This window comes from Gobio gobio, assembly GCF_949357685.1.
Source record: "Gobio gobio genome assembly, chromosome: 16".
Classification (NCBI taxonomy): Eukaryota; Metazoa; Chordata; class Actinopteri; order Cypriniformes; family Gobionidae; genus Gobio; species Gobio gobio.
In genome coordinates, this window is record NC_137109.1 from 49,606,215 (window position 1) to 49,630,303 (window position 24,089).

Sequence of the window (24,089 nt, forward strand, 5' to 3'; positions counted from 1 at the left end):
GGAGGATTGTTGAGGAGGATTGTTGAGGAGGGTTGTTGAGGAGGATTGTTGAGGAGGATTGTTGAGGAGGTTTGTTGAGGAGGATTGTTGAGGAGGATTGTTGAGGAGGATTGTTGAGGAGGATTGTTGAGGAGGATTGTTGAGGAGGGCTGTTGAAGAGGATTGTTGAAGAGGATTGTTGAGGAGGATTGTTGAGGAGGATTGTTGAGGAGGATTGTTGAGGAGGATTGTTGAAGAGGATTGTTGAGGAGGATTGTTGAGGAGGTTTGTTGAGGAGGATTGTTGAGGAGGATTGTTGAAGAGGATTGTTGAGGAGGGTTGTTGAGGAGGATTGTTGAGGAGGATTGTTGAAGAGGATTGTTGAGGAGGATTGTTGAGGAGGATTGTTGAGGAGGGTTGTTGAGGAGGATTGTTGAGGAGGATTGTTGAGGAGGTTTGTTGAGGAGGATTGTTGAGGAGGATTGTTGAGGAGGATTGTTGAGGAGGATTGTTGAGGAGGATTGTTGAGGAGGATTGTTGAGGAGGATTGTTGAAGAGGATTGTTGAGGAGGATTGCTGAGGCGGATTGTTGAGGAGGATTGTTGAGGAGGATTGCTGAGGAGGATTGTTGAGGAGGACTGCTGAGGAGGATTGTTGAGGAGGATTGCTGAGGTGGATTGTTGAGGAGGATTGCTGAGGCGGATTGTTGAGGAGGATTGTTGAGGAGGATTGTTGAAGAGGATTGTTGAGGATGATTGCTGAGGTGGATTGTTGAGGAGGATTGCTGAGGTGGATTGTTGAGGAGGATTGCTGAGGCGGATTGTTGAGGAGGATTGTTGAGGAGGATTGTTGAGGAGGATTGTTGAAGAGGATTGTTGAGGATGATTGCTGAAAAGGGATTGCTGAGGAGGATTGTTGAGGAGGATTGCTGAGGAGGATTGTTGAGGTGAATTGCTGAGGAGGATTGTTGAGGTGGATTGTTGAGGAGGATTGCTGAAAAGGGATTGTTGAGGAGGATTGTTGAGGAGGATTGCTGAGGAGGATTGTTGAGGAGGATTGCTGAGGTGGATTGCTGAGGAGGATTGTTGAGGTGGATTGTTGAGGAGGATTGTTGAGGTGGATTGTTGAGGAGGATTGTTGAGGTGAATTGCTGAGGAGGATTGCAGCAACATCCATTAGGATTGATTGTGATTTGGTCTTAGTGTCTTAGGAGTCCTCTTGACTACTCCTAACGTTTCATAGATTTAGGAGCTGGTTTTAGTGCTAAAATGCTTTGTGAAAGTAGCCTGGCTCCGCCCTCCTACGTACTTCCGGTCAATTTTCATTTTCCTTCAGTACTCCGTCTAGGATTGCGGTATATTCTTAGGTTTTCTCCGAACACATTTTACCGGTCCAATCAGCGAACAGAGGGAGTGGCTGAAAACGATGACGTTGATGTTGTGCTGATTGAGATGACATACGTCATGACCAAACATTAGCGATTGGTTATGGCAGATCCAATAGTTTTAAACTTCAACAGAGTACCTGCCTTCAAAGAAGTAAACACTTGTCAATGGAGAGTGGCCAGACTCTCTGTACAAATTAAATGTACGAGAGTCTGGTAAAACCAGGCTATTGTGAAATACTCTTAGAGCAAAAATGTAGAAGTCCTAAAATTAAGACTGACGGCCATTATTTTTAAGAGTTTCTCTAAATAGGCAGTTTGGAGCTACTTTTAGCCTTAAGAAGTTGCAATACCAATATCACTAAAACTAAGACTAAAATAAAAATTAATTAGGGCTGTCAAAAGATTAATCGCGATTAATCGCATCCAAAATAAAAGTTTGTGTTTACATAATATATGTGTGTGTACTCTGTTAATTATTATTTATATATAAATACACACACAAGCATGTATATATTTAAGAAATTTTTTTTATTTTTTATATATAAAACATTTATATTAATATATATTATAGATTATATAAATGTATATACAGTATATACATGCAAATATTTCTTAAATATATACATGAATGTGTGTGTATTTATATATAAGTAATAATATATTATATATTATGTAAACACAAACTTTTTTTTTGGATGCGATTAATCGCGATTAATCTTTTGACAGCCCTAAAATTAATTAAAGCTTTATATAAATATTAAAATGAATAAAAAAATGATAAAGCATATAACAAAATTATGAAAAACATCAAATGAAAATATAAAAATAAAAGCCCATATTAATGAACACTATAATAGTATTTATATAACACTAAAACAATTCTTCACTGTATGCTTCGCGTAATTAAAGGGGTGGTAAAACACATTCTTTTGAAGGCTTGATTGTGTTTGTGGGGTGCACTGTAACGTGTTCATGCTTCGTTTAAAAAAAAATTGCATTATTTTTCATATATTTGACCTTTATTCTACACTGCTCTGTCCCTCCTTGTAAAACGGTCTGATGTGTTCCGGGTTGTATGAAGCCAGTCCCTCAAAAATACGCAGTGGGCTCTGATTGGTTAGCTGGCCTAGTGTGTTCTGATTCGCTAACCGCAGTGCATGTTTGTCGGAAACGCCACGCCCTTTACCGGTAGACTGTGCTTTGGTCAGTATTAGCAGTATCAGTATTTTTAGAACGATTATAGCCAAATATCTGTCGCAAGAACTATTAACCCAAAACGAACACTAAGCACTGGCTTTACTAGTAAGTTAGCCAAATCACACACAGAACCATGTTTAGCATGCCTGTAGATAGTGTTAATTTTGTCACCTATTTTTAATTTAGTCTTAGTCTTAGTCTTGTGCCAAATGTCCTTGTTAGTTTTAGTCATATTTAGTCATTCACATATCTTTTTTTGTTAGTCAAGTTTTAGTCGACTAAAAGTCTCGTCATTTTAGTCTAGTTTTAGTCAAAAGACAACTCAAGGTATCTTAGTCAAGTTTTAGTCGACCAAAAGTCTAGTCATTTTAGTCTAGTTTTAGTCAAAGGAAAACTCAATATATTTTGTGGCAGAATATGTTACATAAAGTACATATAACCTGCATAATGTTTGTGCCACAACACCATAGCTAACTGGTTGATTTACAGCATAGATCAGCATTAGCTTATGAGACGATGGGCACAAATATTGATTTCGATCTTGATTCAGTATGAATTCATATGTAGTACATAGTATAAGGGAAAATATGTTTTTTACACTTTTTTGGGGTTATATTATATTTGCTTGCATTCTTTACTATTCACTATTATTAACATTTCAAAATTTCACAAATAAGTAAGCAGTTATGATCTGCAATACTTTTTTGAGCAACTAGACTACATGTATATTTATTAAAGAGCCATACAGGCACCCAGTGGGTAATGGCATTACAAGTGACATTTTTTATTTTTCCAGCCACAAAATGGCTCTAATTTGACTCTTTGCAGTGGAATTCTCTATTTTAACCTTAATTAATACACTAATTGTAATATAAATAATAAAAATATTAGAAGAAAAATATTTTAAGTGGTCATTAATGGACCATAAGTATTGCACAAATAGTATTTAGTACCAAAAGATCTCCTCAAAATATTCAATAAATATTATTGAATTAAAATATAGGCTATTTATTTTTAAAATGGTTAAGGTGTATGGTCACATTTGACCATCAATTAGTATAAGTGTGACTTAATTAGTAAGGAATACCTGAGGGCTAAATACAAGAAAAACATTCATATTAATGTTAACAATGTTGATCTCTACCACTCTCCATAATACAATGATACTGTAAATGTGGCTGACGCACACTATGCTGTACTGTTTACCAAAGATTGCTGCAAACACCTGTAAAGTGAAGCTGTTGTGTAACTTACGCGGCTTAAGCCATTCACATGCATTCACAACACAGCGCTAGAAGTATTGAGCGCTCCGGGAACCACGTGACCACACGCGCGCGGCCGCGAGATGACAGGCGGAGTCTGAGAGAGACCTGTACTCCAGCAACAGCGGGAACTCTTTCGGAATATTTTGAACAGCTGAATATTCATCTCATGATGAAAAAGTAGAGAAAATTGTAGACGAAAATGAAGAGAGATTTTATCTTAGTTTTTATTTTATGCAACACATTTTAGTCTCGTCCTTTTTCGTCAACAATAATGCATGTTAATTTAGTCTTAGTCAGTGTTTTTGGACATTGGTGCAGTCTCGTCATCGTCTCGTCTTCGTCACGGAAAAAAAGGTCGTTAACGAACATATTTAGTCTCGTCTCGTCTGACGAAATTAACACTACCTGTAGATAAATAATACATAAAAGCTCTAATCAAAGAATCATTTACACTAATGCCAAGTTCGCTGTTGAGATTTTAACGTTAGTGTTTGTAACGTTAGGTGTTCGTCGGATAACGTTAAGTATGAATGAGCATTTAACAGACTGGTTTGCAGAACAGTGTTGTCATCTGTTTACTTCCTTGCTACAACCTATTACAGGAAAACACATCGATGAAAAATAAATCAGACTTACAGGTTGTGGCCCGTAAACAGCTTCTGTTTGTAAATCCAGCTTTCAGGACAAGCCGTTGTGAAATTCCTGCATTGAACTCGCGAACATTGTGAAAGTTTTCCTCCGTGAAATGTGCTGCGGGAGGGAGCCCCGCGCGCGTCGTGCATTCACGCACTGGCCGCGTTTGTCTCGGCGCGCTGACGTTGTGCAAATCTGGCATTGAACTCGCGAACATTGTGGATGTTTTCCTCTGTTAGATGTGCTGCTGGAGGCTCTGGAGCCCCGCACGCGCCTGTTTCCCTCCGTCTCAAACACACTTGCATATAACATGCTGTATGTTAAACGCTCTGCAACGCACCCCCGTCCCTATGAAGGCTGAACAGAGCAAGTACCCCAGACCTGCAATCCGGATGAAAATAACAGCGTTTCCTTGGCATCGCGGCAACAACACTCCAGCCTAAGTGTTGTAACTATACCACAACAGCGCCGCGATACAAAATGGCCTCACCCCCCCCCCCCCCCCCCCTTATTTTATATTCTCGGAGGAGGGGTTTATGTAAATATTGAGCCTGGTGATGTCACCAACCCTGGAGGAATGTGTGTAGTCGCCTGCTGGCCGTTTGCTGTAGTTCTTAGAAACTGATTTCTTTAAAAGCAAATATCTCCCTTTGCTTTAAACTTTGAACGTTGTAACTTTGCAGATGTTGTTTATGCTCAAGCAGCAACATTACACGCTAGCTAAAGTTAGAATAGTGAAATCGTGGTTTACCACCCCTTTAAGAACCTACAGTTTGTGAATCCTGATGCTTTCATACAAACGTAATGAAATACAGACAAGGAGAGAGAGAAAAGAAAAGTAGAAAAGAAGAGGAATAGCCGAGGGGACACAGGGAACAGGTTGAGCAGTGAATCTGTGAGGAGTTTCACAGTCTGTCGGCTCTTTGGGCTCTTTCAGGGACTCCCTGAAACGCTCCTGATCAATCTTTAAATATGCAGGACGTGGCTCTCTCTCAGGAGATTCCTCAGTACTGGCCCCTTTAATTGCAGAGGAGAACGAGGGAGGATAACTGGAGGAGTCTTTGTGCTAGTATAAGCAGAAGAGAAAGACTCAGCCCTCGTTTACCCTTCATCCCTTCATCCGTCAAACAGCTTCTGAAGAATGATCACGCTGCTCTTCTCCGTCACACACTCGCAGTGTCAGTCATTATCAATACATCTAATAACAATAACAATATTTATTCTAAACATTAAATAATAGCTAATAATAATAACCATTATTATTATTAATACCATCATAAATAAATGTATAGAACTTGAATGTAAAAAATATATAGTATTACTTACTACTATAATAATTATGTTAATAATAACATTAAATATGAATTATAGTAGTTAATAATACTAATAGCTAGCATATATTTTAACATATACTAATACATTTTTAACATTTCAAGTTGTACACATTAATGTATAATAATAATAAGCTTTAATAATTATGTTAATAATAATATTAAATATTAATTAAAGCTTATATTTATACATTAATGTGTACAACTTGAAATGTTAAAAATGTATTAGTATATGTTAAAATATATGCTAGCTATTAGTATTATTAACTTAGTGTTATTATTAAAGCTCATTATCATTCTTATTATTATTATTTTTATATATGAATGTGTACAACTTGAAATGTGAAAATGTATTAGTCTAGGTTCAAATATAACATATTAGTATGATAAATGCCAGCTATTAGTATTAATAACTACAATAATTACTATGTATTATTATTATTATTATTACCATCATAATAACCATCATTTTGAAATGTTAAAAATGTATTGGTATATGTAAAACGTAATAATAAATAACAATACAATTTCTTCTGATTAATATTAGCTATTAGTATTATTATTAACTACAATAATAAATATTATTCGTATTAATGCTCAATATTATTATAATTTTAAATGAATGCATACGACTTGATGTTACAATTGTATTAGTATATGTAAAAAATATTATTTATTTCTTATTATTAATGCTAGCTATTAGTATAATAACAACTATAATTTATATTTATTACTAAAGCTTATTATTATTTTAAATGAATCTGTACGTGAAATGTTAAAAATATAATTTATTATTAATGCTAGCTATTAGTATTAATAACTACTATAATTAATATGTATTATTATAATTCGTAAGTCATGTATACGAACTGAAATGTTAAAAATATATTGGTAAATGTAAAAAGTAATAATAAATAACTAAATATTATTATTATTATTAATGCTTAAAATGTTAGTATATGTGAAATATATAATGCTAGCTACTAGTATAACAACAACTATAATTGATATTTATTATTATAAGTATTATTATTATCACCATCCTAATTTATTAATTAAAGCTTATATTTATACATTAATGTGTACAACTTGAAATGTTAAAAATGTATTAGTATATGTTAAAATATATGCTAGCTATTAGTATTATTAACTACTATAATTCATATTTAATATTTAATATATGTGATATTATTAAAGCTCATTATCATTCTTATTATATATAAATGTGTAAAACTTGAACTGTTAAAATGTATTAGTCTATGTTGAAATATAACATTATTATTATTATTGTTAATGCTAGCTATTAGTATTAATAACTACAATAATTAATATTTTATATATATTTCATGTTATTAAAGTGTATTAATATTATTATTATTATTATTATCATTATTATTATTATATATGAATGTGTACAACTTGAAATGTGAAAATGTATTAGTCTAGGTTAAAATATAACATATTAGTATTATAAATGCCAGCTATTAGTATTAATAACTACAATAATTAATATCTATTATTATTATTACCATCATAATCACCATAATTTTGAAATGTTAAAAATGTATTGGTATATGTAAAACGTAATAATAAATAACAATACAAATTCTTCTGATTAATATTAGCTATTAGTATTATTATTAACTACAATAATAAATATTATTCGTATTAATGCTTAATATTATTATAATTTTAAATGAATGCATATGACTTGATGTTACAATTGTATTAGTATATGTAAAAAATATTATTTATTTCTTATTATTAATGCTAGCTTTTAGTATAATAACAACTATAATTTATATTTATTATTAAAGCTTATTATTATTTTAAATGAATCTGTACGTGAAATGTTAAAAATATAATTTATTATTAATGCTAGCTATTAGTATTAATAACTACTATAATTAATATGTATTATTATAATTCGTAAGTCATGTATACAAATTGAAATGTTAAAAATATATTGGTAAATGTAAAAAGTAATAATAAATAACTAATTATTATTATTATTATTATTATTAATGCTTAAAATGTTAGTATATGTTAAATATATAATGCTAGCTACTAGTATAACAACAACTATAATTGATATTTATTATTAGTAGTATTATTATTATCACCATCCTAATTTATTCAACTTGAAATCTTAAAAATGTATTGGGATTAATATTGGCTATTAGTATTAATATTAACTACAATAATAATTGTCATTATTATTATTATTATTATTATTATTATTATTATTATCAACAATAATATATCTAAACATTATCATACATTAATTTATACCACTTGAACTTAAAAAAGACAAATTAATTTAAATAAAAACGTTGTTAAAACGTATGTAGAAATGAAAATATTGCTCATTGTTAGTTCATGTCATGATGCCCAATGCATTGATGTCACTGAACTAAAGTTTCTGTAAAGTGTTAACATCATTTAAAGAGTTGTAGAGGATCTATTGATGAAGGCTTCACTGTCCTTGAGTCAGGGTCTTTTCCCATGATGCTCTGGGGCACAGTTATCGTGTTAAAGAGACTGTGGAGAGTACTTTACTGTACATGGCATCTGAGAAAGAAGCCAGGTCACTTCAATAACTGACTTTCAATGCCGTCCATTAATATTCAATCTCAATTTAAACACAGCCAATCGCCCAAGGTCTCCCAGCAGTATTCATGCCAGGAAGGCGTTATACAACCCTCGAACAGTAAACATGGCCACTTCCTCTCCGGAACGAGGCGGATGAGAGATCTGCATGTAATTACACAGACTGTAGAAATCATGAATGTATGAAATCCGTGGCCCAATTTACAGTCTCAGATCCCGTCTTCACAGCAGGGAAATTAAAGCGCACCATTATATTCAGATTCTCCAAAGTGTTGTAATTGATATGCCATGCATCGGTTTTAGTTGGAATAACAGGATATAATCCAAACTCCCACTTCAGGAGAATAAGCTCAGGAGAAAGAGCGGGAGAAAGAGCGGGAGAAAGAGCGGGAGAAAGAGCGGGAGAAAAGAGCGGGAGAAAAGAGCGGGAGAAAGAGCGGGAGAGACCAGGCGGCTGAAGACCACATGTGAAATCTGAGAGATGAACCAGTGTTTGAGGAGCGAGGGAATACATGATGCAGAACCAAACTACAACAGACCTGGGAAATGTGAAGATGTCTTAAATATATATACATGAATATGTGTGTATATATTTTAAAATTATATAATTTAATAATAATAAATATAGCTGCAAGCAGCCATTATCGGGGCCAAGTGCAAATAAGAAGACAAGACATGTAGTGTCAGATCAACTGCAGCAATTAAACACATTTAAAGATGATTTTAGGCAAAAAGGCTGAAAAATGCATTGTAGTCTATGGGAATTTCATGTTTTGTTCTATTATAGCGCCACCAAGAGGCACAATCCTACCATTTTTTATGTGTCATCGGAGTGAGCCCGAGATACATGTGTGGCAATTTTGGTGAAAATATCTCATTTTGTTTTGGAGTTATAGACATTTATATGAAAAAACACGTAGAAAATGTCTGACACCTGACTTTGATTGGATTTTACTCCCCCTTACTATCAATATTTTGACATTTGGGCATAAATGTATAGCTATCGACCTGTTTCTAAACTTCTGACGCTGGTTTCGTCTCGATCTGACTAGCGGTTTCGAAGATATCAGCGAATATTTTATAAGCGCAAAATTTCAACGCTGCACAAACCATACGCCGAAACCTGGCAAATCTGGTATCGTTGGACTCGGCAAAGATTCAGGAGACAAGAAAAGTTACTCCCATGAAAATAAGTCAATCACACCCAAAGTTATAACCATTTGGGAAAAAAAGATTCTCCACTAGGTGGCGCTGTTTCGAAACTTCTCAGGCTCCTTCAGGGCATCGAGCTGATGACCCATACCGAGTTTCATAACAATCCATTCATGTGTTCATAAAATACAGCATTTTAGCACATCATTCAAAATGTCCGTCAGACAAAATGGCCGATATGGTAAAAATATCAGTCAACTCGTCATGACATCCCGAATCTAACAAGGAAATAGCAATCATATCATTTCATATCTCCAGACCAGTAGGTGGCGCTGTGCCGAAAGGCTGCATGTTGCCTCAGGTCATGCTTGCGATGACATGTACCAAGGTTTATCTGAATACGATAAAGCGTTACGGAGATATAGCCTTAAGTGTATTTTCGCAACCGCTACGTAAGATTTGTTTGCGCGTTTATCGAAAACGATTTGACGAATCAACTTGAAATCCATAACTTTTTGGCTTTTTGGTTCTATGGGCTGCCATAGACTCCAATGGCGGAAGAAGCAGAATAATAAGAACGCTAACGATTTCAATAGGTGCCTTCGCACCTTCAGGGCTCGGCCCCTAAATATACATTTTATTTTAAATGCACTTTAAATTATATTATAAAATTATTATAATTAAATGTATACAACTTGAAGGGCCCTATCTTGCACCCAGCGCAATTGACTTTGTACACCGACGCATGTGTCATTCCTATTTTGCACCCGCGCAAAGCGCGCTTTTCCCTCCACAGAAGCACGTCGCTAAACTAGTGAATGAACTTGCGCTCCCTGGGCGGTTCAGCGCAAAAAAGGAGGCGTGTTCCGGCGCAAACAATCCCTGGGGCTATTTTGCTGTTCCATTAAACAATTGCGCCACTGACCAGAAAAAACCTAGTCTAAAGTCAGTGGCGCGTTGCGCGTTGTTCATTATGCTATTTTAAGGGCGCATGCTTGACCATAATGTATAGCGTGCACAACGCGCATACACTTTGCTCATGTAATCTACACAGATGCAACAGTTATTTTTGCAAATCATAAATTGTTACACTAAAAAAATATTAACACATGAGATGACGGAAATCATTGTGGTGTGCCACGAAGATGTGAAAAAATAGGCATAAATCTATTAAGGATAAGACCTGTTTGCCCAATAGTGGCAAGACATATATGTATATAAGGACATCTGACAAATTGGTTTGTCCGTCAAGAACCAGGAAAAAAAATTGACTGAAAAACTGAAAAAACTGAAAGACTGAAAAAAAAAAGACTGTGAAATCACCTTTACCATAATGTACAACATTACAACTTCACTTCTCTGTCTTTCACTGCTCTTACAAGAACATCAGTCTCCTCGGCTGTGAACCGCTCCTGGCGTGCGCCTGGTAAATACGCCATAATAATAGCAATCCATAATGGAACTTGCGCACCTGCTTTTAAAGGGAATGTTGGATGACGCTCGGATTGGTTTATTCACGTTACGCCCAAACCACACCTATGAATAATGAAGCTACTTCAGACCAACCCATTTTAGATTTGCGCCAGGCGCAAGAGCCGTTTATCCCGCCGGGAAAATAGCAACAGCGCCGAGACCCGCCCACAAAGTTACTTGCGCTTCACGCTTTGACACTTGCGTTTCAGATCGTTAAAATAGGGCCCGAAGTGTTGATTTTAATAATTGTATTAGTATATTTAGAAATTAAAATGAACCGAAATGAATAAACACTGTAAATGAATGCTCATTGTTTTGCTGCGTTCCCACCAAACGTAAATAGTGTCAAATTCGCATCTATCGCGTCTAGTTGGACGCTTGAACATTTTGAATTAATTCGCACGCGAACTGGATGTGCGTATAAATCGAGCGTTTGAAGCAAAATAGACGCACGTTCAACACCACTCTACCTCTTCATATTCATTAAAAAAATATGATACATTGATAGCCACACAAAAGTGGTTTCATTTGAATTAAAAAACAAATATTAAACACATTAGCATATGTAAAAAATATTAGGCTACTAGCTACTTAATTTAATTCATAAAAACAACCATATTATTATTATTTTCTTTTTAATTTCATTTCAATGAAAAGATTTCCCTCAAATTATGTGTTGTGTATTTTCTGGTAATCAAATGAAGACATAAGACATTAATTTAATTTATCTTTTAATTTTATTACACTTTTTTGTCAAACAATTTATTACTTAAAAAATTAAGTTTTGATAATTTATAATTATAACATTAGTTTCAGTATTATTATTACATTGAGACGTATCTAAATTCTACTGTACAACAGTGATGTATTTGTCAAGTTAGCCAGACTTTTATTTTGACGGGTTGCCGTGAAGAGCTTTGAGTTTCTGTGTTTATGATATGACGCTAGTTTTTCTCAAATGAAACAGTAAAATGCTCATAAAGTGACTCTCAGTGGCTCTGGAGAAGACGGACATGTCCTCATATGAGACGCAGAGACTGTCACGCGCGATTCTGAGAGAGAGTGTGTGTGTGTGTGTGTGTGTGTGAGAGAGAGAGGGGGATAAATTAAACCGCGCGCCTGCACCATTCATTCACACACACGCAGGATTCGTGATTAAATAGTCTTTTTGCGGTTTAATATTCACAGACACTAGTCTAAGAAGTCTTGAGTCAATGAATCATTCATTCAACAAAGACTTCACTTGTTTCAATACTGGATGAATTTGCATTTTTGAACAAATCTCTTGAATGAATGATTCAATGACAAATACATTATTAACAGTCACTTGTCGCCACCTATTGGTGTAACGCTGTAATCAATACAAACGTTATTTGAAGTTACTTGGAAAATGTGATTTGCTCTATTTTGGTCACTACCACAGACATCAGTGTTTATATCAGAACTATAAACTTTTATCCCAGTACTTCTGAGAATATTTGTAAGACAGAAATAACGACACTGTGTGGTTTCTTGACAACTGTTCTCTCTGGATCAGATCTGAATGTTCTCTGTGATCATAGGCTACTTGTCAAAGGTTAAACAGACTGAGCTGAATCGCTCTCATTTAGTTAAGAGATTGCGTGGGTGTTTGAATAGAGATTGCGATCTTTTAACGATTACCCGAGTCAAGGCTTTTGGAGGGCACTGCTTCTGACGGCCTGTTCCTCTGCTTCTACATGGATGAAAAATGACCCGCCACTTATGTGGAGCAGATCGAAAGAAAACGTGCTGGTTAAAAGAAGAGCAGAGGAGAAGAACTGACCCACTGATCTCAGGGGAGGAAGACCTGCACAATGTGTTCACAAGTAATAAGAGATAGAGGGAAGACAGAGAGAGAAGTATGAGTAAGAGAAAACAATGTGTGCCATCCCAGCAGGGTCCGAAATTAACCTTTCAAACAATGAAAAAAGACATGAACCGATGAGCTATGGGTGTGATTCAGTCTGACGAATCAATCACTGAATGAACTGAGTCTTTACTCACTTAGAACTGTTTTGTGTACTTTAGGTCAGGGTTATATTGAAGCTTGTTTCCACAACCGAATAAAAAATAAAAACAATATCTCTCACAATTCTGACTTTTTCCTCACAATCATGTTTTTTCTCATGCGATTGCGAGAAAAAAGTAGCTTTTTTATTCTGTGGCGGAAAACAAGCTTCCACAGTGTTATTATCATTAACTAAATAAAAGTTTTAAAAACATTTCTGTTAATTGAAATAAAGCTGAAATGAAATAAAATATTAATATTAGTTGAAAATCTTAAAGTAAACTACATTTTTAAATAAAGTTCAAGCACTAAAATTATTAACTGGAAAACTAAACGTAAATAAATAAAGTGACAGAAGCACATTACAAAACCACAATATAAGCTAATATAATATAAAGCTAATATAAAGCTAATATAACATATTAATAAAACTAAAATAGTTTAGGCTTGTAAAAAATAAGTCAGTATCGTTACTGACCATAAAGACAAATTATTATTATTATTATTATTATTATTATTATTATTTGCTAAAAGTAAGATTTTTTTTTTAAACTGACTCTGCCAATATTTTCAATGGGTCCACCAAAACAAATTATACATATAACTAATAATTAAAAAAATATATAATATAATATAATATAATATAATAATTACAGATAATATGGTAACACTTTACAATAAGGTCCCATTATTTAACGTTAGTTAATTCATTAACTAACAGTGAGAAATACATTTGTTAACTTTACAAAGTTACAAAGATTAATAAAAATCTGTCACTCACTTGTCCCAGTAAAAAATTTGCTTGTCTGGAATTTTTTTTAAATTTTGTGTTGTGAATATAATTTATTCTGAAGCAATATCCTCACCAGTGTTCAATCAGCTTTGATATATTTATATCTGCATATTTGTGATATTTATAAAGGGCATTTTTTCATAATCTTATTAAATATAGGCTATGCTTCAGCTTTCATTTTCATTAGAATAAGACACTATAGGCCTGTTATCAAATCAAATTAAATAATTTACACTAAAACATTACAACTGCATTAAATAATGCTATGAGATTGTTTTAAATATGTTTGAATATACAAATAAGAAATGTTGAAAGATGAAACTAAACCACCAGTAGGTGGCGCTGTGACTGTCTTAATGAGTGAGTCATTGAATCTTTGATTCAACTGATTCATTCAAACGCTGAATCGTTCAGTAACACACACTGTTGCTGTGAGATGTGTTATGGTTCTGCAGTGATCTTTGTTTGGAACTATTTTCGCTGCTGAAATAGAACAAAAACAGTCAATATTGCATCTAAAATGTAAGTGACTTAATGTTGATTAATTGTTTATGGAACTGTCATATGAAATCCTCAGTCGTGATGGTATTCAGGAAAACAGCACTCTTGCTCGTATGATGTTGCTTAACTGTATCATATGTTATAAATAAAAAAAACTCCACATTTGTCATTTTAACCGTGTGTGTTAACTGAGTTGTGTGTGTGAGTTCCTCATTTGTTGTGATTTCTCCTCGAGAAGCTGCGCAAGCGTCAGCTCTGTCAGTTTATTATACAGTATTATCATTCACTGTCAATCGCCACTTACACTAATGAATGCAGAATCATTCTTGCATTTTGGGGATTCCCTAGTTATTTTTTGTTATTGATGTTTTAATCAGGATACTTGTCCGGTCGGGCAAGTCAAATTCTCCTTCACTTGCCCCTTCAAAAAATCCCAGACAAACGTTAATGTTGAGCCCTGAATAGTATCACTAATTATTTTTGCAAGCAAATTATGTCCAACTACAGTAAATAACTTCACCTTGGTGAACAATATTGAACAAGAAAGGTTCAATACATCAAGCCCAAATATGAAAGGTATAAAAACATGATCATAATCAACAATCACACAATTAGTGACAAACATTGGTGGTCAACTGGCCCAAAATGGCTTCAAATATATCTGTTTTTGATAAGCCTTACATTAAACTGCAAAAAATATGTAGTTTGGAGGTTTGAACTGGTTGGCATATGAACCCAAATCCAGTATGAGACACTGATACACGCTCCATCATATCAATGATTATAACTGTGCCGTCAGCAGAACAAAACATCCGACTCGACATACGGCCCTCCAGGGAATCCCTCAAAATCTGACACCAAATTCATCTCACACGTTCATTTCCTCTCTCTCTCTCTCACTAACTCTCCTCCTCTTTCCTCTGTTACATGCATATAATGCCACAATGAGCACGATTCTCACGGATATCAGGCAGGAATCAATTTCCTATTCAACTAGGGTACAGAAACTCAGGCTTTAAGGCAAGAAAAGCTGATAGCAGGAAACTATATTCCCAGACATCATTTCACGCTGTAGTTGAGCTTCCAAGATGAGCAAGACAACATCCAAAAGCACCTCTGAATGTTTCCTCGAGCCTTGAAAATGTACATGCCAGCCCAGTACACCCAATTCCGGCCAGTAAACAGGAAGCGCAGTTTGAAACCATGGCAAGCGGCTTGGACCATCATCAGGTCTACAGCAACTCACAGATCATTATGAGGAAACCTCGATCACAAGAGTAAGAGAAATGGACATGGTTCATAAAATCCGCAGCTGAGTCTCTTCATACATTTTCACTACCTATTGTTCTTATTATTTACGTGCTTGCCAAAACCATAGACATATTATGTCTATGGCCAAAACCATTCACACACTTTTTGCAAACTGGCAAGCAGCATTAATAGCAGCTCTTCTTCTTCTTTGTCTACTTACTACTTCGTCATCATATCAATGTGTGCTCGGCAAGAGTGTTTTGTGCTTGAGCGCCAGCAAGTGGTGTTTTACTGTCACTTCAGCAGCTCCAGGCACCTGAACAAAAGCGCTGATCTCATTGGTCGGACAGTTTTTAACGGGCCACGTCAAAATAAAAAACGAACCCGAGGCGTTTTTTTTTTTTTAAATGGTGGTTTTACATTTTGCGCGTTGGTGTGCACACTAGGCATGTGCCGGTATCAAATTTTCATGTTGCGATTAATTGCTGAAGCTTTTATCACGGTATACGGTATTATCACGATATTGAAATAAGTTGCAAAAAAAGTGTTGTCATACTATAACAGGTTAAATCACTTTCTTATAACAAAAGAACCAAACATTTAAATACAATAAAGCAATACACAAAAATGTATAAAGTAAACAAATATTTAGCTGTCGAAGAATGAATGTGCACTTCAGCGTGTCTCCTCGTTCCGCCATGTGCTCAGCTCATGCACGTCTATTTACATCAGTGCGCTTCCTCTTTGACGTGTTTTTCATTTTAAACGGTTGATGGGTAAAGTATTCTTAAAATTAATTCTAAAAATCTGAATAATTCGTAATAAATAATTATTCACGGTATTTTGAAGTGCCCACGATAACAATATTGTGCATGTTCAATATTGCGGTATATCGTATTACCGTTACCGGCACATGTCTAGTGCACACTCACATTGGCGCCCTTTGTTTAGTCACGAGGCGTTAAACGTCGGCGATAATCGTGTGCAAAAAACGTCCCGGTCTGAACAGGCCTTTAGTAGAGCCCGACCGATATATCGGCGGGCCGATATTAGGCTTTTTCCAAACTACCGGTATCGGCATTTATGATGGCCGATAAATGAATATAAAAAAAAAAAGAAATGGACGAAACACCGCTCAAACACATTGAGTGTTGGCGTTTCATAGTTTGTCCACCAGAGGGCGCTGTACAAAGTGCCGGGTTGGCAACACCAGCTAATCCAGCAGAGCACTGCATTCACAACACAGTTCATGAAGTGCATGTAAGTTGGCAACGAGACATACATTGCTTGAATAACAATAAAAAAAACATCCCCATCAGTTCTCTTAACTCAAATATCATGACAACATTTGTAACTGCCAAGTCCAGTTTTGCTGTTACATGTAAGCCAAGAGAGCTGGTAATTACGCTAGGTTAGGCTACAGTTGACTGACTAAGTTTAACTCGGACAATGTGACCGAATAAGATGCATTTCTTTAATAGTCTGACAGTTTGACAGGATGAGATGTATCATCTCTCCCCTGCCCGTTATTTTGAAAAAGTATATTTCTAAATTATAACTAATCATAGACGCTAACCACAAAGCTAGCTAATGCCATGGCTATCAGCGTGAGACCGCTAACATTAATGCGCTTGGAAATCACAACAAACTTATTCTGCCTAAATAAGGTGATGATTACTGTATTTATAACTAGTATATTTGTAGTTCCAGTCCCTGCATTGTAAATCGTAAGTTAAGCACGTGAAGAGTGAACGAAAGTTCGTTCAGACGCAGCATTAACGAGTCAAATAATGGATTTACTGCATCATCAGTAGTAGATTTTAGAAGGCAGGCACCAAATGATGATTGAAAATGGTTTGTTGTAGCTTGATGGATAGAATTAAAAGAGTGCATGTAAAGGGATAAGCAAGTTGACATTGTAATTATAAGGTAGCTCATATTTATATATAGTTTATATTTTGCTGTTGTTGTTATTTATCAGAACTTCTAGAACTTAACTGAATATTTTTTTCCCCCAGTCTTGCTCAAAGTTATATTTATAAAGCTTACCACATCTATTAATACTGGTAACTTAGATTTTTCGTTTTGTTTTTGTTATTGTGTTTTCGTCCAAACAACTTTGTTTAATATCTAAGTTTGTATTTTTATACATTTTATTTATCAGAACTTTAATATATTTTTTTGTTCCTCTGTTCTGTTGTGACAATAAAACAAACAAGTTTATTTTTAAACTGCATTATCATATTATTTTAGAGAGGCTGAGGGATCATGAATAACTACAAATAACGAATGCAAGGGAAATCTGTTTAAGTGTTTTTTACGCGTTTCTGTTATTTTATTTATTTATTTATTTTTAATATATATCGGCTGATATATCGGAATATTGGATTTTTCAATGACCAAATATTTGTACCGGCCTTAAAAATCTAGCTCTAGCCTTTAGACAAGCAACAAATCCGGAGTTGAACCGGGCCTTGTTTATAAAACTATCGTCGCTGAAATGCAGGGAACAAACAAAGACACTTGGACAACCCCGTTGCTGCTCCGGAAAAACAAACTCCATCCACTGTCCCATTAACGCTGGGTTCTTTGCGAAGCTGTGCAGGGTTGTCTTGCCCTGACAACCAAAAACACACTTCTTTGGTGTAGGGATGGGCATTTCAAGACGTCACCACCACATCAGCACCGAAAACATGGGGATTTGTTTTGGGACGATAATCGCACAAACTATTTGATATTCTATAATTAAATCACCTAATCGAATATTCGAAAATCGCGACCCATCCCTTCTTTGGTGACATTGTTGATTTCGTGAAGTCCTGTGACCGAAGCGCAGCCAATGACTTCCCTAAAGCCGAGCACAGCGCGTTAATGGGCGTGCATTTGCTCTCTCGCTCTGGTCGCCCGTACAAGGACATTTCGCCTTCGTTGACGTCATTTAGACCCATACTCGAAAAAAAACTTTCCGAAACTTGTGATAAACCGGAAGGAGTATTTTTGGCACGGAAAAACTCCATCTAACGTCCAACTTTTTTTTTTAAACCATGTTTAGCATGAGTATCCAAGTCTTTAACGGTGTTAAAAACTCAGTATGCATGAAACAGCATTCACTACAGCAAATCACTACAGATGGATGATAGAATGATTGATGGATGGATGGATGATAGAACAGAATTACACAGAAAGCAAGTAAAGAGCTCCTTTTATAATCCCTGAAGCTGTCGGTCAGTTCAGTGTGAGACTATAACAGAACAATGGTACATTTAATATGAGTAGAATATTTATTAAGTCTGCATTTGGCAGATGCTTTTATCCAAAGCGACTTACAGTGGCCTTATTACATGTGTAACCAAGCGGGATTCGAACCCGGGTCCGCCGGCATGAGAGTCGGACGCTCTAACAATGAGAATAAAGGCTGCAACCCCTAGTGTCAGTCACTAGAGCATCTCTTGAGATCAGAGGAGTGAGGTTTACTCGCACAGCGACTACTAGCTGACCTCCGTTACACTTACACATGCTTTACTTTCACATTTATAATAAGTAAGCATGTAATATTAGCACTTATTAATGCAAAACAATAATAATATGATTAAATTAGCTTTATGATTAAGGTAGCGCCACCAAAATCCCCCCCAAGCGCCACCAAATCAGGTGCTGGTGACTCCATCTCCATCCCCATCACAGAACTTAGTAATTCCAGCGCTATTGCTCTCGCCCTGTATTATACAGAACACACTTTTTAACGCTTGTGGAGTAAATTCAAATGTACCTCTAAATGCTATTTTCACATTTTCATAGTACATTGAGCTATTTTACCACTGAAGATCAGGGTGAATGTGATTTTCTCGAAAGTAATGTTGCTGTAGATGTTACTGACACGCCGTTTTATAATGTTCTCAAGCTCATTGTTACTTAAGGCAGCGCTGTGAATAACCTGCATTAACTGCTCCTGTGTAAGATCTCTGATGATTAATGAGTGCTGGATGTGTCACTGCAGGGTTCCTCGGTGTTCCTCTGGTCCTGTAGGGAGTTCAACTCTCTCACCTGCAGAGGAAACACATCTTGCATGCAGATATTATAATGTGTGTGTGTGTGTGTGTGTGTGTTGGGGGGGGGGGGGTAAAGTAGGACACAGCTGGCTGTACAGATGTCACCAATCTACAGGCGTGTTTAGGCCTTGTGACAGGAAAAAAAGGTGTGTGCATTTCATCAGTCTTTAGTGTGTAATGTTGGCGTTTGAGCATGAAAGCGTCCCTCCAGCGGGAGTTCTTCTCTATATCAGTGTTTCTAAACTCCTGAAACGCCTAGTCTTGATTTTTCTTCCGGGAACCAACACATCACAATATTCCTCATTTAATAATTAATACGCAGAATAACGGGGCGGGGCCTGCTTGAGTTAGTTAGTAGTGTGTTCAAACCATAGACTGTATAAAAATATGGACGTAGTGTCCGTGACGTCACCCATAGGATTCTGTAGAGCAGTTTTGAAGCGTAAAGTACGTTCGAGTGGCCGTCGCCATCTTGGCACCGCCCGGATAACAGAAAATGGGCAAAGAGGCGGGACGTGGGCGGAGCTGAGGTGACGTAATGATTAACAGACAGCAGATAAATGGCTATCCACCTGTCACTCAAAGTGGCCACGCCCTTAATTATGCAAAACTTTAAGGCTTTATATAATGTAAACGAATGAGTTATAAATAAATTCACCCCCTCACAGTCGTCATGAAGGGCAAAATTAGCTGTACACACACAAAAAAAAAGGTTCTATTTGGCACCAAAAATGGTTCTTGGTTCGTAATCATAGGGGAACCTTTTTTTAGTGCTATATAGCACCAATTTTGGTGCTTCAGTGGTTCTTCAGAGGTTCTTCAGAGGTGCTATATAGCACCTTAGTCAAAGAACCGGTGAAGAACCTCTGAAGAACCGCTGAAGAACCTCTGAAGCACCAAAATTGGTGCTATATAGCACTAAAAACGGTTCCCCAATGATTACGAGCCAAGAACCATTTTTGGTGCCATATAGAACCTTTTTTTTTAGAGTGTATAGACGAAATGCACAATTTGTCCCAGACTGTAAACATGTGTTCTTCAGCTGTAAAGTTGGGCATTTTAACATGAGCTCAATGAGATTCTGCTCCTTCTGGAGTCTGTCTCTAGTGGCCAGTCCATGAACTGCAGTTTAAGTCACTTCCGTATCGGCTTCAAGAGAAACTGCGGGAGGAGCCGCTTGGCTGAAACTGGTGGTTATGGTAAGGGGTGGGACATTTCTCAAACATCTTGAGCTTTCTTCTGGAACAAACATGTTAAAATATTCCTCCGTGAGTTCACGTCTGAGGCCCAGAATAAAGTTGAATAAAGTTGATTTTTTGCGCACAAAAACCATTCTCCTCGCTTCATAAAGTTATTGTAGAATCACTGTAGTGAGACGGACTTTGTAACGACGTCTTTAGTACCTTTTGAGGGTCTTGAGATGTCATTGCTGCCAGTGGAGGCCTTTCTGAGCCATCGGATTTCAATTCTTCATTTGTGTTCCGAAGATGAGGAACGGGTGTAGAATGACATGAGGTTAAGTAATTAATGACAGAATTTTCATTTTTGGGTGAACTAACCCTTTACATAAAATATGGACAACTGTGGTATTTTGTGGAGGTTAAAACTATTACAATATAAATAGTTATCTCTAATGTTCAAGAATCCCGACGTGCAAACTAAATCCAGCGGTGTAGAGTCATCATTAATTGAAGTGTTGCTAAAGGGAGCGAGGATATATCATTTCACTTGATCCAATTCCTTGCGTCTTTTCCTTGAGTCCTTCCCGCGCATCCTGAAGGGAAAACACGAGGAAAGGAAACAAGGATGCACAAATAAGAATTGAGAAGCACCCAGAGCGTTACTGACAGACTGGGAAGAGACGAGCTGCAACAATGGAGAATATGAGGAAAATAATCAACATTCAAGCAGGAAAACCGCCGCCAGTGCATAAAAACACCTTTAAGACCGACAGAAACTTGTGCCAAACTAGGCTAACGGTAATTCTGCAAATCAGTCAGGGTGAATGTCACACTGCGAAATAGCAAAATGTGCATAATTACACAATTAGGTAATTACCCAGAGAGTCACTGACAGAAAGGAGCTGACGTGAACTACAGACGAGGAGAAGAGACGTCTTCCACTATGAATGTGCACTGTTATATTCACCGCTGTCATAATGATGCCTCAGGCCTAATTATTGAACTTTTATGACGGAAATGAGAGTGACGGATGTGTCTGGAAAGTTTTTAAGTTCTCATATGAGTGTTTCCATGGCAACTATGAGATCTATAATGTGAAAGCCCCACTGTTTGGCCTATTTCTACAGTAAAACATCACTGAGATTAACATCATCCGTTAATCGGACACAAAAAACAACAACCAACTGATCTGCTTTTATAGTTTAATAAAATAAAGAGCAAACCAACACTTGAACGAGTTGTTTTCAAGCATGTTTCATCTTTCCTCTCACAGTATATCAGCTGGACGTCAAGTTTCAAAAGGGGCCACTCAACAGAGACTGCATTACTGTCGGTCCCTGAAGCCCTCAGTCCTCGTCCTCCTCGATCTATCAGCTAAAATGCCATTTAGTTTTAGTCATATTTTAGTCCCCTGAATTGTTTTTAGTTTTAGTCGACTAAATATCATAAGATTTTAGTCGACTAAATCTACTGTAGATTTAGTCTCCTAAAATCTAATGAGTATAGTTAAATTGTAATAGTACAATTCAAGCTCCATTTAATTTTGACATCATTTTGTTTTTGACATTAAAAATACACGAAAGAGCTCAATTCACTTTTTTGTTTGTTTTTTTAAAAACATCTATATAGTTTTTATAACTTTATTTCTTTTAGTTAGTAGGCCATATCAGGTAAAGCTAAAGCTTCAAATAAATTTGTTTATTTATTTTTAATTTCAGTTAACATTTATTTGATTTCAAGTAAAGATTTTTTTTTTAAATGGTTTTAGTGAACTATTATAACCCTGATACTTTATTGAATATGTGTCAAATACTGGTCTTTCCTCCTGACTAAGAATTAAATGGGAATTAAATGAAATACAGTTTATTGTGTAACCAAATACGAATATACTGTATAATGAGTGACTTTTAAATTATAAACAAGCTCGAAATACACAGGGACTCTTATTTTGAAATGCCTGCGCCTCTGTTGCAGTTGCAGCTGCTCGTTCAAGTTCAGGAGATAAAATATGCGTTATTACAACCGTCTAAAACATATTACTATATAAACATCGTAAAGTAAACACTGTCATTATTCATCAGCATTAGTTCATATACAATTGCGTGGCATAAATGTGTGTTATTCATCGACTGTGAGCCGCTGGAGCGCTGGATTGGGGATGCGTGAGCCTGGAGAAGCACAACAGCGCCGTGTTTTCCAGCGGTTAGATCAGCACGTTCGAATCAAATGTGCGCATCTGTTACACTGGACATCAGTTCTGACTGGATCTCTTCCCTAATCGTCCCTCCCTAACATTTTCCTATCGTTTTTATTTGTTGACGAAAATTACAGTAAGTTTTCGTCATAGTTTTAGTCATCGAACACTAGTTTTTATTTAGTTATCGTCTCGTTTTCGTCAGTGAAAAAAGGTCGTTGACGAAAATTATGACGAAAATTATTCGTCAACGAAATTAACACTGCCCCCATCTCTGGCCATCACAGGGACTCCACTCCACTGGTTTGGGTCCCATCACACAAGTAGGTCGTTCAAGGTTGCCTGGAAAGAACAGGTATCCAAAGCACATCGACTGACCACAGGGGTTCCTCAGGGCTCAGTGCTTGGACCTCTCCTCTTCTCCATTTACACTACATCACTGGGACCCATCATAAAGGCTTCTCATATCATTGCTATGCTGATGAGACACAGCTCTACCTTTCATGATCTCACAGTAGCTACACGAATCTGGCAGACATCTCTAGCCTGGCTCCGCCCTCCTACGTACTTCCGCTCAATTTTAATTTTTCCTTCAGTACTCCGTCTGACATTGCAGTATATTTTTTCTCCGGTCAAATTTTAACCGGTCCAATCAGCGAACAAAGGGAGTGGCTGAGAACGATGACGTTGATGTCGTGCGTTAGTTTGAGATGACATCCGTCACGACTAGGGTTGGGTAACGTTCACATTTTAACCGGTATCGTACGGACCAACGGTACCATTTTTCGGTACTTTAGGGATGTTTACATCAATAACTGCAAAGAACCTGTAAGTCGTTTATAGAAGTGTTATTGACATTATGCCAGAGCTGCTGGTCTCTGTCTGTGATGTTTGTTTACTGTAATATTTACTAGTAAATATTAGGCTACTAGCTACTTAATTTAATTTTATTTAAAAACAACCATATTATTATTTTTTCTTTTTAATTTCATTTCTATGAAACGATTTCCCACACATTCTGTTTTGTGTATTTTCTGGTAATCAAATGAAGACTAAAGACATTA

At 36.2% G+C, this 24,089-nt stretch overlaps 1 protein-coding gene across 3 annotated transcripts in view; it reads right to left on the reverse strand.

The window, feature by feature from the left end:
* pigg (phosphatidylinositol glycan anchor biosynthesis class G (EMM blood group)) overlaps positions 1-24,089 on the reverse strand; it is a 348,519-nt gene that overhangs the window by 229,868 nt on the left and 94,562 nt on the right. Inside the window, exon 1 of one of the 3 annotated variants that reach the window (XM_079839045.1) lies at positions 19,536-19,554. The exons of the other annotated variants lie outside the window; for them this stretch is intronic. Coding sequence (XP_079695171.1) covers positions 19,536-19,541 — 6 coding nt within the window. The 5' untranslated portion in view covers positions 19,542-19,554. Of the gene's footprint in view, positions 1-19,535; positions 19,555-24,089 lie in introns of those variants that run through there. 3 annotated transcript variants of the gene reach the window in all.